Source organism: Barbus barbus (assembly GCF_936440315.1).
Source record: "Barbus barbus genome assembly, chromosome: 43".
Taxonomy (NCBI): domain Eukaryota; kingdom Metazoa; phylum Chordata; class Actinopteri; order Cypriniformes; family Cyprinidae; genus Barbus; species Barbus barbus.
Window position 1 is genome coordinate 10,324,804 of NC_136721.1, and position 21,715 is coordinate 10,346,518.

Consider the following 21,715-nt stretch of genomic DNA (forward strand, 5'->3'; position numbering starts at 1 on the left):
ATTCAGTTATTACTATTTAAAATAAATTGAATTACAATAGAAAACAGTTGAAATGTAATTTATTACAAAGCTGAATTTTCAGCAGCCATTACTCCAGTCTTTAGCAGGGTTATATAAGTAGCATTGTTTTTAATAATGTGTAGTTTTTAATTAATATTTTGAATTTATTTTATATTATCCATTTTTGTTTTAATTTCAGTTAAAGATAAAGCAATTTTGCTGTGTTTTTGTTTAAATATGTCTATATGCTGTAGTTTTTATGACAATGAGAAATGCTGCCTTGGAAACTATTTGAAATGCAATAAAACATGAAAAAACTTAACATCTACTTAACCATTAACATCTATGTTATTTCAAGTAACAAAAATGTTGTTTTTTTATGATTTTAGTTTTAGTTATTACATAATACTCCTTCAGAAATCATTATAATATGCTAATTTAGTACTTAAGAAACATTTCTTATCATTATCGATGTTAAAAACATTTGTGCAGCTTAATATTTTTTTGACAATCATGAAAATTGTTTCCAGGTTTCTTCGATATATAGAAAGTTCAAAACAACAGCATCCCTGATAGCACACGTACATCACAGAGACATATATTTGATGTCTGCATTTACATCTGAAAGACGTATTTTTTAGGGTGTTTGCTCATCTGCAATATGTCTATATGATGTTTCCTTTTAGATGTCAAACAGACGTCTATTAGATGTCTTTGAGATGTTTATGATTTAGAATGTATGTAAAACTGACATCTGAAAGACGTCTGCCAGATGTTTGTAGACAGCAGATGCTTTCCAGATCAAGAGATCTTTAACAGACATCTTGCAGACGTACGTGTGCTATCAGGGATATTTGAAATAGAAATCTACTTCAGTATTTCCTGTCACTGTTCATCAACTGAATGCATTCTTGATGAAAAAAGTATACATTTCTTTCAAAAAATATAAAAAAATCAAATGAATGGAGTTAGCATGCCAACACTTAACATGCTAAATAAAGTACCACCACTAAAAAAAAAGATGATAGTTAGAGTCACCTAACCTATAGTTGACCCATTCTTAAAACATAAATGACTGTTAACTTAACTCCTCACAAAACTGTTTTTCTTTAATCATGTCTGCCGAGCATCATCGTTTGCTCGTTAAGTTCACTTACAGCAATGCAAAATTGGCCTTTTATCACAAAAACAAAGCCAGAACTGCTATGAGTTAGCTGACTGACAAGTCATAATAACAGCTGCTTATTAAGCTTCCAAAAGCTGGACGTGAATAATTGATAAAGTTGCCGATTCTCAGCTGCGTGAAAATTCAATTTAGAAATTAGACAGAGAAAACAATATCTGCACCAAAAATTGGGGCAAAGGCAGTTTCTTTCCGTTATGACTCACAAATGTGTACACTGATAATGTGGGACTTGGCTTCAACAAAACATTGGCATGGTGAATTATTTACGCATGTGTGCTTGCGAAGATTCGCCCCACACTGTACAGAAATAATTACTGAGTGCAGTTACAGTGCCATTGAGAAGAAATGCTACACATTGTTCCTTGTACATGATGACACAGTCACTCGGAGAAGGATTTCAGAATAAGACTTCAGAGATATGGGCAATTCTGTGAGAAAAACATGCATTTTGGATTGCTGAGTAGAGGCTAGCAGCAACATCCACAGCTAAGAGAGAGAGAGAGATACAGCAGTGGAACTGGGGAGGGAAGCTCAGGGCAGAGACTCAACGTGATCAACACAAAGCTAAATAATTCATGTTTGACTTGAGGGGGGAAAAGAGAAATCTCATGTTCCTGCTGCTGGGATAACGAGACTAGGCCTAGCATAGGATTTTAACAGCAGTAAAAAAAACAGTCCATTCAAGTTCTTGCGTTGCTTCTCCATATTTGTATATGTTTGGTCTCCTTGGTCATGTGAACTTTAATAAATCGAAACATGTGGTCACATTAGTGAAATTTCAGCTAATTTTTATTGGAAAAAAGGTCCATTGTTTATTGTCTATAGTGTAGAAGTGCATGAAACACAGCTCACACAGAAGTCACTTTCAAACCAAGCAGCTTTCTGTTGCTCAGAACCAATTTGAATCTGTTTGCGCTCCCAATTGCAATTAAAATGGCTGGACGAAAATTGGCCGTACAATGCTAAATATGGCCACATATTATTTTTAATGTTTCATATGTTGACTATAATGCAAGATATATGTACAAGACATTCCAGAAACCTATTAATATATGCTGTTAGTCCTCTAGCCACTGGCATGTAAAGTATAAACATATTTTGTTGTAGTTATCACTTATGGAAAGCACCAACGGCAATGTTCACACAGCCTTTCTGCGGCTTGCTATCTATTCCAGTGAAATGTGGTGATATTTATTTTATATGCATTGATGTACAATGTTTTCATTTTATTAAAATAGAAAGTCTGATTAAGGGGGACTAGAACCCAGATCCCACATATGCAATAAGGTAACATCATAGAAAAAAAAATTAATTTAATTAAAAGCCCAAATGGCACTATAATTATCGCAAACTTTGGTAATAGACAAATACTTGATCTCCAAGATCAATATCTAACAGTGAAAGCATAATAATTTCTGCATAAGGTAATTAATATTTATGCGCCAAGCCGTCACCATTTTGTGAAATCAGAAACAGCAAAAATCTCTGTATTCTCCAACTGTCCAGACAACTTTTTAAAACAAAGCGATGCTCTGTCTTTGATTGCAGACTTTGCTATTTTGGGAAAAACCGAGGACAATGTAAAACACTGCTGAGATCTCTTCTGAAACATCTGAGGAGACACATGTGAGATTACAAGGGCTTTTTTTCTCTAGAGAAAAGCAGAAAAAAAAATCAATTTCCTGTAGCTTTGTCATACAAAAACAGATCTTAAAAATGAAAAATATTAGTGCCATCAATAGATTAAAATAATTCATCATGATTATTCTAATGGCTTTAAAAAAAAACACATTTAGGTAATTTAAGACAAGAAAATATCTTTGTAATTATGACAAATCCACTTTATTTCAAACTTTTTTTAATTACCGAAAACTGGTAGTATTGATAAATTAATTATCCACAATTTATTTTGTGATTCCATAAATTTCAAAAACTGTTCTTCAATTATTAGAATACATATTGAGGGAAAATAAAACTAAATATGTTTTAAGTTGATTTTATACATTTTATACATATTAATTATGATTTTATACCAATTTATATTATGGCCTTAACTACTATGCTTACATTTAAATTGATCAGTTGATATAATGCACATATTGTGTACATCATTTTACATTGTATTTATATTTTAAAAATTACCTGCATGTACTTACATCTGTAATTAATTTCTGTAATTCAATTTATACTTATACTGTTGACCAATCCCTTACACCTTAAACCACCCTTAAACCTACGCATACCACCAAACCAGTCCCTAACCTTACCCTTATCCCACCTTAATAGCAGCAAAAGTGTTTTGCAATACAATATTAACACAATAAGTACATAGTTCTGATGCCACCAAATATAAAGTGGGACCCAGGGTAAATTTGAGGGCCCCTATGAGCCCCAGCCCCCTCGTTGAGAACCACTATTGTAGAGGAATATACAGTATATGCGCATTAGGGCTGCACGATTCTTGCTAAAATGTGAATCACAATTTTTCTCCATGGGAATGGAGATCACGATTCTCTTACACGATTCTCATTTTTTCAACCAAAATGTATTACACTCAAGTACAAAAAACAAAACAAAACACAGAACATTCAGTATAATAAAGTGCCGGAGTAACAGAAAATTGTCTTTTTTCTTTATTTTAGACCCCTTAAATTTAATAATTTTAAAGCTTTAAGTTGTTGAACATAAGAGAACATTAACAATAATAAATAAAAATATTCACATTCACACGGGGCGTCGGCGTTAACGCCTCTCATTTACTTTGAATGGAGTGACGTCAAGCGTTGCCGAACTGAATTCTCAGAAATCTGACCAGTTGTATTTTATGAAACACGTTATAGTTAATGTTTATTTTTAGATAATAGGCAATATATGCTATATTTGCAGTTAGATAACGTAAAATATTTTGATGAATATAGTTGGTTGCCTTTTTTATTTTGAAGTATTTGCAAAACTTAAATTTACATTTTTTCATTTACATTTAGTCATTTAGCAGACGCTTTTATCCAAAGCGACTTACAATGTAGAAGCAAACAGACCAACGAAAGAGCAACAAAATACAAGTCTCAGTTAGTCTATCACAGTTCACATAGCAATGAGTTTTAATAAATATAAATAAATAAATAGAATAGAATAGGTAAGTGCTAGTATTAATTAGTCAGATGGTGGCGAAAAAGATGTCTTTAGATGTTTTTTTTTTTGAAAATGGCTAAAACCATTTCTAGCATTTTTCTAGCATTCATTGATATTCACTTGTGTATGCATATTGTATCTTATATTTTAACATCATATTGTATTAAAATGTGAATAATAGATGACCATAGATGAAGAAATATATATTAATACAATAACACATTTTACATACTAATTAGATTTCTTATACTCTTTAAATAAGCATCATTTATTTCCTCATTGGTCTGCACATCCACAGGAATAAGTGTAACACAAAAACACACAAAGTCATGCCTCAAGTCTCCAATCTTTATTAAGCAGTTTACACTATTTATACTTTGCATACAAAGAAATGCAACCGCCTTATCCTGTGTGTTGCATTGTACTATGATTTTACTCCATAGTTAAACAAGAAAACCCCATTAATATTATTTCCATTAAACGCCACAGACAAAATGCTACTATCAGTGTATTAAACGAATTAATCAATGGACATTTTGTGTTAATATTTGCCGGAAAATGCTGCAAGTATAGCCGCTGTTGTTGTCTGACCCGATTAATCTCATTCAAACCTACAGACAGCTCGGATTTGTTTGGAAATATTGAGAGCTCCATGAACCACGTGACCGCGCGGCGGCGAGATCAAAGCGTGTCGCAACTCTGTTTCTCAACGGCTCTGGTCAGCACCCATAGATATATATACTGACTAGATGTCACCTCTGACGCTGCTGTCCATAGGAACGATGCGTCAGCGCGGCCGCCATCTTGTGTCGGGGGAAGCCGCGTCTACTCTGCATTAGTTAACATTGGCAGAGAACTATCAACGATTAAAATCACCTTAATTTGCTTAATTTTCAACCGATTTTCAAGCCGTTTGGTTTATTATAAATGTCAGACATATATTTATGATAGAACATAGATTAATTATTTTACTTATATGATATAAGTAAAATAATTAATCTATGTTCTATCATAAATATGTGATATATCATATACAATACAATACTTAGACACACCTACATAACTAATTAATTTGTTCTACAATGCACAAAACAATTACAAGGATGCTGATCGTGATATGAAAAAAACATGAATAATATAAAGTATATATAAAATATAAATAAATAATAGAGCAAAATTTAAATTAATAAAGGCACGAGTTAAACAAACAAAGCGGGGAAAAAACAAATATGGACTTCCTGACCAACAGACCTCAGAATGTTAGGATGGGGAACCTAACATCTGCATCTAGGCAGAAATTAAATCATCATAAATCGTCCAAATCTCAAATGATTTTTCTTAGTTTTTTGGTTTGTTACAACTGACAGACATGTATTTATGATCGAGTCCAGAGAAAATTGAAGCTTTTGATATTAATCTACTTCAAAACTAGGTGTAAGTTTATTATTCTTCCACTTCAGTGAACTTAAAATTAACTATTGTTACTTACCTTAGCCTAGTCTACTGCACACAAAATGGCTACAATGGTGTGATATCCATACTTAAAAATTCATGTTAATTAAAACATTTGAATTGTACTGGTTTATTTTGTACATCAGCAAGCCGCAATACAATGACCCAGCGTAAAATGGTTATATAACACAAAAACAAACATAACGTGCGTACGTAGTGTGAAAACATCTTCCAGTATTTACAACAGTTATTAAATGATTAGGCTACAGTATATAACAGGTTAACCATTCTTTGAAAACATCCAGTTCATGAAAATATATACTACAGCACAAAAGTCCGGCTTGATCTGAATGCCGAGAAACTTTGGCGCTTCCTTCAGATCCCCGACCCAAGATGGCGGCGATGTTGACGTATGCTTAGAGGCCCAAGGCGACATCTAGTCAGTATATATATCTATGGTCAGCACCAAGCTTCAGACACGCCCTCCGTCAAGCGTTGATGCTGACGCAGAATGATCACTGTATGACATCAAAGTACCGCAAGAGCGATTTGAATGCATAGGATCCGACTGCTTTCTTATCGCTCTCGTGGTACTTTGATGTCATACGGTGATCATTCTGCTCAGTTTAGGTCTGCCGCCTTGTTACACGTCACGTGAGTGACAGCGGAACGTGGCCAATGAGGGAGAGGAGAAAAGTGATCGAGATTTATGATTGATTAGTGAATTAATAGTGTTTTGTTATTGTGTGAGTGTGACCAATAACGCGTGAATGCAGCATGATCTGAATGCAGGGAAATACACGCAAGTGAATCGCCGTCATTTAGAAACGAGATCGCATTTATGTATGAATCGAGATCGTGATTTTTTTCCCCCGATTAATCGTGCAGCCCTAATGCACATACAAAATAACATAGAGATGCTTATTTCTGAAACCGTTTACTTCACTAATGCTAATGTTATCTAGTTTATCATGAGCTAAAATAAACTAATTTCTAGTTTGGTATTGATTTAGGGACCTTTGGCTATTTGATGGATCTGGAGGAGAACAAATAAAACAAAAAAAATTTGAAAGCACTCAGATTTATGGGTTTTGCTTCTCAATGTGAAGAAGCAAATGTGTGTGAACAGTGACAGTATTTCAACAAATTTTTGGCACTTTTCTGACTCAGTGCGAGAGTCCACCAAAAGACGTCACGGCACAGTCAGGCGAAGCGAGCGAGTGAGAGAAAGACATACAGACAACGCAGAACATAATGCCTCTTCCACAAGAACATAATGTCCCTATTTGTCCACATCTTCGCCTTCTCCCAAAACTCTAGAGGGCTGAGATATGGTTGCACAGCATCCTGAAAGACAGAAAGATGACGAGACAGACAAGCACTTTGTGTATATATGAACAATAATGAGATGCTCCAGAGCACACCATGTGGCCTATCGGAGTGAGAAGAAACTTAATAGGAAGAATAGACAAGAGAGAAACAGGAGAAAGTGTGAAATGCCTGATGAACAACAGTCTCAGTAGGGAGGAATGGAGAGCAAATGAATAGAGAGAGAGAGAGCGGTTCAAGGGTGAGATGGAAAACAGCAGCTTGGCTCTTCACTTCACAAGATGTTGGACTGTGGTGCATGTTGCTGAGCAACAGCCGGTGACTACTGAAGTGTGGCCGGTTCAGACACAGTATACACTGTGATTGGGGATTAAATCTCCAATGTGCAGGTCCGCAGCAGCTCTGTCTTTCTCTACACACACCACAAACACTCTGAAATATTCTATTCTGCAGCTAATAAGCAGTAAACTACTGTATGCTTCAGCTAAAGAAAAAAAAAGGCAAGGCAAGCAGAAAAGGAGAACTGCTCTTAATGGGTGTACCTCAGGGGTGTATAATTTACACAAATTTACATATAAATAAAACAAGGTACACCTAGCATACTCATATGGAAGAGCATGTACAAAAATGAATCAAGAAGGAGCTGCATACAGCAAAATTAGATATAGCTTGAACTAATTATGATAAAATGCTAACTGCAGTGTTATTCTAGTATCACTGAGATACTATTATAATTTTTTAATGTTTGTCTATATATATGTCTATATTGTTTTTATTGATTTTGATTTCAGCTTTAGGATTTAGTTGAACTAAATGAAAATGAGAAATGTTGCCATGGCAACTGGCAGAAATTATTTATTTTATTTCAGTTAACATTTATGTCAAGTAACACATGCGTTTCTTTATGGTTTAAGTTAAGTTTAATAACCCTGGCACAATGCAAATTCAGATTAAGCAGACATGCACAATTCCTTGATCACTGATTCAAAAATAAGCACCTGTCATTTTTTTCTTCCCTGTTTGCTTAATAAATGTAAGATATAAGCTCTGTTTCAAAACCTAGCGAAGGGCTTTGTTGTCTACGGGGCATTCTTTTCGCACAAGTGCTCTACATAGTCAGCAACTCAAGTGTGTCAAACACTGAAACACTAAAACACTGGCACATGAAGCCACAATACATTTTAATAGAGTGTGATGTTAGCATGTTGCTAATGGCATGGTTCTTTAAAAAGAATGAAATACACAGGACAATTCAGCATACACAGCCAATTTTTAATTAGTAACAACATTTTTGTGTAAGTCTGTATACATAATATATACAATAATACATATCGGATATCAGATATATATATATATATATATATATATATATATATATATATATATATATATATATATTATAATTATTTATTATATATATATTACTAAATAATTTACAATGCTTCCTGCCATGGGATTGTCATTCTTTCCTTCACTGAAGCTGTTTGTTTCAAATGAGTTTGTAATGTTGTGCTTTACCTTGTAAATGGCTGGTTTACCTTATGGCTTATAACTCTGTAATGAAGGTTTTTTTTACAATCTCTTTGGGAAAAATACTTCCAGAACCAAGGCTGCTAAAACGTAGGTGGGCACTATTGCACTCTATAGAACTGTTATGGAGCTGTTACACAGAATGCATGTTGCAATAAAATATAAATATAGCTGAAAATCCTGCAGAAAAAAAGCATAAACCTTAAAGGGATAGTTCACCCAGAACTGTCAAAAAATTCAGTCATAATTACTCACCCTCATGTCATTCCAAACTCGTAAGACCTTTGTTCATCTTCGGTACACAAATTAAGATATTTTGATGAAATCCAAGAGCTTTCTGATACTGCACAGACAGCTCAACTGGCACGTTTAAGGCCCAGAAAGGTAGTAAGAACATTGTTAAAATAGTCCATGTGACATCAGTCATTCAACCGTAATGTTATGAAGCTATGAGAATACTTTTTGTGCTAAAAAAAAACAAAAATAACAACTATATTCAACAATTTCTTCTCTTTTTTTCACTGAGTCACAGTGCATTGTGGGATTTCAAACTACGCGAAAGATACAAACAAAGCTATTTTCATACTCAAAATTACACAGAATATATGGTGCCTTAAATGCTGGCTAGGTAGGCACTAGGCAGCTCAGCAGGTTTTGAAACAGACATGCAAAAGTAATCTAGTCTAGTCCTTTATTTTCTCACAATGTCATTCAAGCTTCACTTTCATTAGAAGGGAAATCTTGTCTGTGTAACAGCCTCCGTGACTCTACATTCCTCTATGGATGAGTCTATTGTAGTTTCGCTTCATCTTACGTTCATCTTAACAAGCTCTGTTACGGTTGCCTGTCTTCATGACTGCCTCACATTGTGCAATCGACGGCTCTATTACACCGAACAGGTTCTCTCTTCCTCTCTCTCTCTCCTCATTTGCTCCTGTGGGAAAGCTCTGGATGCCTGTGACTGACAGTAAACCTTTAGCTGAAACCTGAAGGATGTAAACACATAACATCCCTCCTGTGTGTTAGACCATAATATGGGAATAACCCCTACTTGTGTGTGGCAGAAAACACACAACCGTTACGGTTGTCCCTCTTACACAGTTCAAGAATCACCAACAAGCACACCTGGCAGCGTAACAGTGTCTATGCCTGTCAATGTCCTCATGTTAACAGAAGAGCTTCAGCCTCAGGCCGAGACCGCAAACAACTGTGCTAATGCTACCAGAGATGACGCGTCAAATACATGCCGAATTGTCACTCAATGCAACATATGCGTGACTATTTAAATAACTCACTGACCCAGAATCATTTAAAAGAATCTGCAAATGCTGACAGAACAAGCCTCATAATATGGATCAAAACCATAAAAATGATAGTGTATGTGTACACACACACACACACACACACACACACACAAACACACACACTGAATATAATTAGCATAAAGTACAGCGAAAGTCAAATTCTACATAGACAGTAAAAGCATAACATCGTATTTTCATTATTCAAGTATGTCAAAGAGTTTACATTTAGAATTATTTAAAATAATTTGATTTTGGTATTCTCTGCATAGCCTTGATGAAAGGGGACATGCACATGTTAATATGACATTTAAAACCACTCTAAACAGTCCCATATGTCAATATGAAGACAAGCAGACTAAGGACATGGATTACTGGAACCATGTCCTGTGGTCCGATGAGACCAAGATAAACTTATTTGGTTCAGATGGTGTCAAGCGTGTGTGGCGGCAACCAGGTGAGGAGCACAAAAACAAGTGTGTCTTACCTACAGTCAAGCATGGTGGTGGGAGTGTCATGGTCTGGGGCTGCATGAATGCTGCCGGCACTGGGGAGCTACAGTTCATTGAGGGAACCATGAATGCCAACATGTACTGTGACATACTGAAGCAGAGACTGGGCCGCAGGGCAGTATTCCAACAATATAATGACCCCAAACACACCTCCATGGACTGGCCAGGCATGTCTCCAGACCTAAACCCTATTGAGCATCTGTGGGGCATCCTCAAACAGAAGGTGGAGGAGCGCAAGGTCTCTAACATCCACCAGCTATGTGATGTGGTCATGGAGGAGTGGAAGAGGACTCCAGTAGCAACCTGTGAAGCTCTGGTGAACTCCATGCCCAAGAGGGTTAAGGCAGTGCTGGAAAATAACGGTGGCCACACAAAATATTGACACTTTGGGCCCAATTTGGACATTTTCCCTTTTGTCGCCAGCAGTTTAGACATTAATGGCTGTGTGTTGAGTTATTTTGAGGGGACAGCAAATTTACACTGTTATACAAGCTGTTCTGTTTATTCACATATTTTGCACACAAACAGATGCTATATTTAGTAAGGTAGCATAACATGTATCCTTTGCAGAGAATGCAATCCCAAAATGCACTGCAACAAGCTAAGATGGTGGACGAAAAAGTACTAAATAGTGAAAAGCATCAATAAAATAGTTCCTTGTAATAATTTTACCAAATACATATAGTGTGCTATGTATTTTTATGCTTATTAGAGTACTAGCTTAGCATCATGCTAATGTCAAACTGTACTGAAATCAACTGATGTATTGCATTAAATCAGTTATGACCTTTTATGTACAAAGTTGTCTATGTGGCACTAGGTAGTAAGGCAGCTAAGCAGATTTTGTAATTGAGTTTATGTGTTTATGAGTTACAATAAAACTAAACTACAGATATTTTCTTCTGCATTTTGCTGCATATTCGAATGTAGCAAATTATCAGAAAACATAAACAGTCCATCCGAATAGGCATACTTCTATACTATACACTGTAGCAGGCAAAAACACTTTATTGGGGCCACAGATGAGGATTTATGAATGGCACTAAAGCAACGCAACTAACACAGGTAGGTCACTTGACAGTATTAACATGCCAGATGTACATCCAAATTTCAATCATACTACTCATATTAATACTGTATCATACTACTAATTTATACAGTCATGCAGTAAGTCATCAATTTTCAAACCAAATGTAGTACCTACTCAATCTCCGGGTGAACTGAGAGCTTTCATTATTCATTTTGCTCATGACTCTGTTACAATAATTAATGACTTTATTTAGTCAAATTATTCACTTTTCACCATTACCCACTGTCCACGTTTTAGCCAAATATAATGTGAACTACAGGCTAACAATGTGCCTGTCACCGGCACACGACAAGCCGCTAATGTTGTACAGCGGATCTTTTATCAGTGTACCATTTTAGATGTTTCAGAGGTGGTGGAAAGCTGTGGAGCTTGTTAAAAAGAACAGAGAGAAGTGGACATGTTGACAGGACATTATTAATAACTGAAGAAACTGGATTACATAACATACTCCAAAGTGTCTACCACATTAACTCTAGCAGGATCAACTGCACGGCGTGAAGCAGCGCAGCTAGGAATCACTTTGGAATAGCGATTCAGATTATCGCCCTCCGGTCCAGGCGCCGTTGTATCTGATTTCTGTTGTTGTTTGGATTACAAAAAATAATACTTATGACTAAATAGATCTGGCAACCAGAATTGGGAGCACTTGTTTTATGAGACACGACTCAAAACATGAGCACCGCTTGTGTCGAAATGTGTCAGTGGTTCCCACAACATGCACAGACCTGGACTGTGCTGAGCCCTTACGTGTTTATGGGCTGTGGCAGTGTGGCAGCTTGCAGACCTGAGCACAACCCATGCATGAAAAGCCAATATGCTGGAGAAGGGAGAGATGAAAGAGATGGAGTTAGTGTGGCTGCCCATCCCTGCTGACTGGTATTAGAATGGGGGGCAGGAGAATACAGTGTATATCGAAATAAAATCAACACAGTGCTACCCTTCACTCTGAAACATGCAGCACATATACTTATTTGCTGGCAAACCATCAAAATAAAGGCTCTGTGGTTTAACGTTTGAAACATTGAACACATAAATATTAGTATTGTAATTTTACAGTGTAATATAAAATAAAACAGATTTTTCTGCATTACTGTTACTGTAATAAAAATGAAGAGTAGGTCATGTTAGTCAAGCTCGCATCAGCTGATCCCCATCTACCTATAGGAATACGACACCTATCTAAGCATTCATATACTGTATAAGGTCCCTCAGTATCATCAGCAGTTTTCGCGTTGCTCAATAGCTAATTACCCTCCTCTATCCCCAGCTCCCCCTCTTGTCAGTCAGGATTCAGCCTTCTGATTCTCCTTTGAATCAGACTAATTATAAAATGTGTTCATAAAATTATTGAACTTTAATGATATCAGCAATACATTTATGTTAACTCTGTTCTGTTTACCCTGGGGGGTTATCGCTGCTCTTCCTGCTCTCATCCAAGCTAGGCTGCATGGATGCGCAGGGAGTTCTTGCCCAGAACAGAACCATATCGCCAATCCAAACTGTATGCTAATTGCCAGTCATCTTTGACGATAGTCAAGCCACCTTTATTTATATAGCGTTTTTAACAATACAGATTGTGTCAAAGCACTTAACAGTATCAAATTGGAGATCAGAGTGTCAGTAATGTATAATGATAAGATTAACACTCAATTTTCAGTTAAAGGCATTTCATTATTGAATTCAGAGATGTCACTATCTAGCTCAGTTTAGTTTAAATAGTATCTGTGCAATCAAATCGACGATAATCGCTAGTGGTCCTGACAGAAATAATAAAAACTGCATTTTCCACAATATATGAAACTCATACAGACACAACTTAAGGGTGAGTAAATTATGACAGAATTTCCATTTTTGGGTGAATTATCCCTTTTGATGAAAGAGTGACAGCATTAGTGATGTTTGATGCGTGTGAAGGTTTGTGTTTATTGAAGCAGGACCGCTATAATAAGCAGACACTTCATCCACAGACCTGTCATGTATTTGTGCAATTTACAAGCGTTCTCATGCGTGGCTCTCCTTCTGTCTCTACTTCTTTCCTATCGTCTTATTTCTCTCCCTCTCTCTATCATGTCCTGCCTGTCTACTTCAGCCTTTATCTGTCACTTTCTCCTCACGTTCTTCATATTCTCTTTTGTTGCCCTCCAGATCCTTTGTCCACCTTTCTCCATGGAAACGCCTTTATGTCTTACACCTCTCCAGCCTTCTCACTCACACACATCCCCCGTTCCCTTTTTCTTTTCCCCCTGGCTAAATACCTATTCACACCCAGCAAAAAACAAAAATGCAAAACGATTTGCAGTCAAAACGTATATACAAATATTAAAACAAATGTAAACAATTATTTGTTAGAATTATGTGACAAACAAATAATTTCTGGCGGAATAGGTGGTGCTGAACAGTGACGCACTGATCACTGAAACAATGACGCACACATCTGTCAGCATAAGGATTTCAATTCAGACTTTTATTTAATTATTCATTTTACTTTAGATAAGTCTAATGCATTTGCCCAATTTTCATAAATTATTCAAATGTATTATGCATTAAATGTATAATGTGTATATATGTATACACACACACACACAAATATGTAAGTCATTTTTTATTACTTATAAATTACTTTTTATATGATTTATTTTCAAAATCTGTATTAAAATTTTAATGATGTATTTTTTTCTGGTAGTGGACAAAGACAACAGCATAACCAAAGTACTTTGAAAATAAATCATATAAAAATATAATTAGCAAAAGTAATTTATGTAAAAAAAAAAAAAAGTTACATATATAAGTACTTTTTATTATTATTTATTAATTACTTTTGCTATTATTTCAATTATATTTTTTATAAGACTTATTTTCAAATTCTGTATTTAAAAAATATTTGAAACATGTATTCTTTTTCTGGTTGAGTACAAAGACAACATCATAACCATATGTAACAGATTGTGCAGCAGCGACTTGGGAAACATGATTAAAAGCTATTATCTTATCGGCCAATTGAAGACAAAAAGTCGCTCTGCAAAAACCCCCAAATGCGTTAGATTTGTCGGCAGATGAATTCACACCCGGATATTCCCAGGCCCATAGAAACCTAGTGTTTTTATTCAACATTTGTCCTCTGACTGAATATTTGCAGTGAATATTCACACTGGTGTGAGTAGGCCTTAAGATTGTTCATCCTCTCTTTCATCTTTTCTTCTTCGTTCCCTCATCTCCCTCTTCTCCATCTCATCAGCAGACCTCAGGGAAGTGTTGTTATGTAAGAGAGCCATGTGAAGTGAAACAGTGCTGCAAACCAATGCTTAAATAATTCACCCACATTACTATATAAAGCCTGCATGTACATATCAGGCAAGCGGATCCTCAGCATCCATCTCGCTCCCTGTCAATCCTGTCAGTAATTACTCCACCTTACCAACTATTTCATGTGCACCTGCCCCCTACCACTGACTCTGAATGGACTCCTTCATCTACCTAACAGATTATGCTCGAACAACAGTTTTGGACGATCACTCAATGAATAGCCCAAGGGATCACACTAATTCAAAGGGAAAACACAGGCTTATTAACTCATTAAAAATGTATATGATAAATATGGGAAACTGCAACATCGTGGCCAGAGAAGGCTCATGCTGAGCTATTTGTAACAACCGATAAAGAAAGCAAAGCTTAAATGACAGATCATTTGTTTGAAACCATTTGTTTGGGTGGATTTAATAAATACAACCAGTTTTATTTACTGAAAAGTTAAAAAGATTCTATTACTATTGAAGATTAGGGAACACTGACACTAAATACTGACACTTTTTGAGATATAGAGAGGTAACTCAAGTCATATGGTTTATTGATGAGAGAAGTGACTTTTCCAAGTAACAAGATTTATGATTTTCATTAACATAGCCACTATGTTGGAACTGTGATTTAAAAACTAGCCTAACCAACCAACAGTTAGCCAACGGGTAATCAGTCTTACTTTTCGGACAAGTTTTAATTAGTGCTGTCAAACGATTAATCGTGATTAATCGCATCCAAAATGAAAGTTTTGTTTACATTATATATATGTATGTGTACTGTGTATATTAATTATGTATATACAAAGACACACACATACAGTATATATTTTGAAAATATTAACATGTTTTATACATTAATATATTCATATTCTTATCGCGATTAATCGTTTGACAGCACTAGTTTTAATGTAACTGACTAAATAAGACCAGCATTAAAGAAAAATTAGATCAGCTGGTAAGACTAGTCTATAAGCAGTTTATGCATCCGACCACAAAACACCATAGCAACTGCATAGCAAATACTCTAAAAACCAATGTAAGAACATCTTAGTAACTGCAATGCCATTGCAACCACCCTCAACACCTGAGCATGATAGCAATGATTATTACAATTTTGGCCAATACATTATAAGATATGACATTATAAGTTTGTCTACACTAAAAACTAAAACCTATCATTTTAAATGCTACAAATGAAAGCATCGCCTTTTTAGATAACACTTTACAATAACCTTCCTTATATGCTTTGTTAATGCATTAACTAGCAGCATTGTTAGTTAATGCTGCTAGTTAATGCATTAACAAAGATGAATTAAACAATGCATTAAAAAATAATATTAACAGATACAAGTTTTGATTTGATTTTATCTTGTAATAAATCGATGTTTGTGCCGTATATTAAAATGGGTAACCAAGGAAATTTGTTGTAAAGTGTTACCTATTTTAATATACGGCGCAAAAACTGATTTATTACAAGATTTGTTACATTTAGTAAGGTATTAGTGTATTAAAGATTAGCTTTAAGTGATGGCAAAGGTAGTCTAAATTTAAAAGTAGGGGAAATGTATGCATGCACAATCAAATACCAATCAATTAAATATCGGCCTATAACTGATATGGTACTGATTTATTGTGCATCTTCAGTAAATGTCTTTCAAGCACCACCGACTTTTTTTTTTCTCAGAAAATGAATTAAACCAATTTTTGTTATTTTACTTTGCCACACAATGACAAGTAAACAACATCACATCTTACTTGGCAACATTACTTACTAGTTTAAATGTTAGGTCAACAGCATTGCAACAACACTAATTGTAGTAGTATTCATGTGTCCTAAACAGAACATGACCCAGAGAACCATTACGGCTAGATGACTCACCTTTCCAAGTGTCCTGTTTATATCCTAACAATACCTCTTGAGCCGCATGTGGCTCGCCAAGCCCCATTAGAACTAACACAGTTAATGCCCTAGAATTGGGCTCAGTAAAGTAGGCCGTTCCAAGCCTGGCATGAAGGCATCCCAGAGAAGTGAGTGGGCTAGTGGCATCTACACACCAGAATTCAGAGGCTGAAGCAACACTTGACCTTATTTCTCCTCTGGGCTTTAAAACCAGGTGCTGATTGACATGTTGTATTTTTAAAGAGCACTGTCTAGTAACTGCACTACACTATCACTTTACCTATCATATCCTCCCCAGAAACACCTATGTAAACATCTATGTCAATGTTTAGTATATCAGCAAACTACTGTGCCTCACAACTACAGTTGTGTGCCCTTTTGAGTATATAAACCAACAATAACAAAGAGCAGAAAAATGCCTTGTGTGATCATTATACAGTATAAGCGAACTGCATTCAGTTTAGTTTGCTTTAGAGGGGTCTGGGTTTGTTTGGAGTATTCACAAAATGTTGTCCCGAGTCCCCTAAAGTGGCCAATTTCTTGACACGTCACAGATTTTTGCATGAAACACAAGCACATCAACATGCTGGATGGCAGGACCACACATGCAAAAGATATACTCCTCATACTGTTATTGTTTTTATATATTAATTTATTAATTAATTGTTTTTGTAGCTATCATTTAATTCTATTCATCAAATATATTTATTATATGTGACCCTGGACCACAAACTTGTCATAAGGGTCAATTTTATTAAATTGAGATTTATACAACATCGGAAAGTTGAATAAATAAGCTTTCCACTGATGTATGGTTTGTTATGATGTATGACAGGACAATATTTGGCCGAGATACAACTATTTTAAAATCTGGAATCTGAGGTGCAAAAAATCTAAATATTGAGAAAATGACCTTTAAAGTTGTCCAAATGAAGTCCTTAGCAATGCATATTACTAATCAAAAATTAAGTTTTGATATATTTACGGTAGGAAATTTATGAAATATCTTCATGGAACATGATCTTTACTTAATATCCTAATGATTTTTTGGCATAAAAGAAAAATCTATCATTTTGACCCATATAATTTGGCTACTGCTACAAATATACCCATGCTACTTAAGACTGGTTTTGAGGTCCAGGGTCACATGTTATATAAATATATAAATTTTACATAAAAATATGATAATAATATTACAGACTTACTTTTAGTTTAGTTTAGGTGAAGCAATGTCTTTGTTCAGTTTTTAGCAATGGATTGCGTTGCAATTATTAATCAGAACTATATTATTATTATAAAGCAATTACTGTGTAAAACATGCAGTCCTTATAAATATTTTTATTATATATAAAAAATAATTTACAATGTATTGTATTAATGTATTATATTAACAACATAAATATATTATAATATATTTGTTGTGGTCATTCAAGAAAATAACATTTTGTTTTATATTTTAATATTATTTGTTTGTGTTTTGTTTCAGTTTAATCTGTTAATTATGAAAGAAATTTGTGTAATTTTGTAAATGTCATAAAGGGTGTGGTAATGAATTCAACGCCAATACGCCAGAAGAAACGGAGTGGGCCAGACAGTTTTTGACCACTTCATACATTTTTGTTTGTGGAAAATCCCTTTTTTGAATTTTGTTTTGTATTATTTGTATCTTAATTTTAATACATATTTTTTGTTGATCAATTATCAAAATCAAATAAATAAGAACAAGGAAAAATCATATTGTGGAATGAAATGCGTAACAAGATGCAAACCCACTCCCATGCATCCATGGCCTGAAGAAAAGGCCAAAACAATATTAATACATAAACATTATACCAAAAAATTATACGATGATAATAATAATAATAGTGTCAATTGTCCAAAATTAATACAACCACAGAATAGCCACAACATTGAGCTAAAAGACAGACATGAATGAAGCATAACGACATCCCTAGTCTGTTCATTTCACCTTTGCAAATCTGTGAATGGTTTTCTGCCTTCATACCAGGATCATTACGACAGATTCATACGCAAGCTGGAAACGAGTATGAGAATGTTAACAGTGTGGCTACAATATAATGATTTCGCATACAAAGAGTGATGCTCAGTACAGCTCCCATGAGACAAAACACTAAATGGAAAGCGCCATAAAATCCATTATGCCAGTGCAGGAATGAAAGGCCTAACTCTAGTTGCACTTAGTAAATGAGACTCTGCAAATGACACACCATGCAGTGTTTTATGAAATCCTTCTTTGCTTTTGTGGGGATTCTATGCAGAGACAAATTCTTTGTTTGCCTCCTGCATTTGACGCTGCACACTGCTAAATATGAATGCTTAGCTAACCTCATCACTTGGTTTTTAGATGTGGTTATTTATTGATGCATTTTGTTGATGATAAAGCCCTCAATTATACATAAGGGGGGAGAGGAGACAGAGGTAGTTCAGAGAATGGCATTACGGCTAAAACTGGCAGATCTAAAGTACCTCTATGAGGTAGCCGGTGCGTTGGAGGGGGGTCACTACTGTGACTCATTACGTGTGGCAGTGACTAATGCAACCTTAACTTTTAGAGAGGTCAGATGACTTATATCAAAGCCTGAGTTATAATGGGCCTTGTCATAAGATTCAGCATTCAAAAGCAGATACAAATCAAATGTTCTGCCAAAAAATGTCCATGTCAACAAATCAGGACTGAGCAACATGACTAAAATGATCCTCATTCATGCCGTAAATCAGCCTAACATCTGCTTTTTGTGATAATCATATGGGATTTAAACAGTAAACGATGACAGATTTTTTATTTTTGGGTGAACTATGTCTTTGACGCAAAGGGTGTTTTAAATGCTAATACTATTTATCGAATCAACACAGTAGACAACCCATTTAAATGCGGCCACATTAGCATGCAAATTGAGATATCCTGGAAACTGTTTCAAAAGTTCACAAGCCCACAGATTTTTGCAATTCAGATCAATCAGCTAGGCTGAAGTGTTAATTTTGTGTAAAAACAAGAAAAAGATTAACATAGGTGGTTTACTGTTTGGAGGAGACTGCATGCCTACAGAGTCTCCAATTCAAACACAAGAATATATCACATTATTAATATCACAAATTATACATCGCTGGACCAAAAAGACAAAAGTAGCAGCCCTCAGAGGAGAAGGCAGAATCTATGAAAGTGCAAATTGTGAAAACGTGACCCATTACTAAACTAAATTAAAAGAAATTATGTTTCTATTAAAACGCCGAAGCTGTTTTCTGTCTGTTACCTTGAAGGACAGAAAGGTACACTAAGTAAATTGTTGTTTACATTTATCTGCTCCAATTCATCCAAATAATATTACTGGTTTTGGACTGTATACACTGACACCTATTGGCCTGGATGCATTAAATTTGCTCACTCACTGCTTTGTGCATGTTCTGTTCTGTTTTGTGTTTCCATGTTTCTCTATATTTCCCATATTGTGGCTTAGGTCGTAATTTTTTATTTTTTTTTCATTCATCTGGTGGGTCACACACCTGTTGATCCACACCATGGCACAGTTTTTTTGTTGTGTCAGTTGTTGTTAGAATGTACATTTATATTTATGCTTTGTAAAGCATCCTGGCAAAATTATTAGCTTATTTTATTAGTAATACGATCAATTGTATCAAACGGCTGGTCACGTGATCCAAACATAGCAGCGCCCAAGAAGGTGCGACCCGCTCTGTGTAAAATACAAACAGCTTTTTTGCTATAATAATACTATATGACTTTTGACACCTCCTCATCGGTGTATATGTATTATTTCAATACTATTTCACTATGAAAGTGCCATTAATGTTAACCCGTTTTTTAAGCAAAAAAATTACCTAGTGCACCTTCAATTAACCAAAATCTAGTTTCTAGCCTAAGACCGAGACGCTTATATTCAGTCTCAGTGATCTATGCTTTTATGTTCCTACATGTGAATATTAATGTGCGCTACGTGACCGGTAAATGTGCGAAAATCAATCAGACGCAACGGGGGCGTGACAGTTTCCATCTCTAATGGTTTACCTGCAGACTGGAGGCTTCCCTCGAGAACGCAAACAGCTAAATATGAACTGAAAACCTTATTGCTTGATTGTCTCTGAAGAATACAGGAAGGGCTGCGTGATGCCACCTCCTAAATCCTGCTGCATCACCGCCTCCACTGGATCTGCCTTACTTAACAACCTGCCCGTGACTCAATTACCATCAATCCATAGCAGAGAAAATCATCGCTATCTCAAAAACATTCAGTCCTAAAGATGAACTGACCACATTAATAAATGCGATCCATACGTCGTGGCAATATTTTAACATTTAGTGCGTAAATCATGGCACAAAATAAAGATGCAGGTAGAAGAGAGGGAGGAAATGTAGACTCACATTTCACTATCCGATCGGTGGAGTTCAAGACCATTTCAGCGTTAGACATCTTCATGGGCAGTGGATCTCTCCAGGCGAATGTGTTTCTCCCTCCTCGCAGAAGAAGCGCTTTATTCTCGGCGTGTTTTCGCGGTGGCGAGATGCGGTTGGTGCAGTGGCATCACTCGGATGCGTCTTCTCCGTGTCTCACCGCCGGATGCTGCTGCTGCTGCGAGGACGATGCTGCTGCTGCTGAGACTGAGACTGTCGTGCGGGGGAGGATGGAGCTGATGGGGTGGGGGCGGTGGAGAAAAGGGAGAGAGAGCGCACGCGCTCGGGAGATCCTTTCAGCGCGTTGCACCACCCCGACATGGCGAAGCGGGGAACTCCCACGCACCCGTGTGAAGGGCCTGGTGATGCTGCCATCAGGTGGAGGTGAAGGGCTTTCCCGAAAACGTGCCGCTCGCTCATCGCCATGACTGATAATCAAGTTGAAATGCCACGCAGGTCTGGAAGAATGTGTCCCGCTTGTGGCATCTTCGCCCTGCCAGATTCTTTAAGGGGAACGGCGAATTGCATTTTTCTAAATAACGCTGAGTTTCTGTGCTTTTTTAA

The 21,715-nt window shown here is 36.0% G+C and overlaps 1 protein-coding gene across 1 annotated transcript in view; it reads right to left on the bottom strand.

The window, feature by feature from the left end:
- The window catches only part of LOC306862456 (protein phosphatase 3 catalytic subunit alpha-like), a gene marked incomplete at its 5' end in the record, with an annotated part of 57,419 nt that extends 36,243 nt beyond the window's left edge, over nucleotides 1-21,176 (bottom strand). Inside the window, one exon of the mRNA XM_079405264.1 lies at nucleotides 21,122-21,176. Within this exon, the coding sequence (XP_079261390.1) occupies nucleotides 21,122-21,176 (55 nt within the window). The remainder of the gene's footprint in view (nucleotides 1-21,121) is intronic.
- Nucleotides 21,177-21,715: the final 539 nt, after the last annotated feature.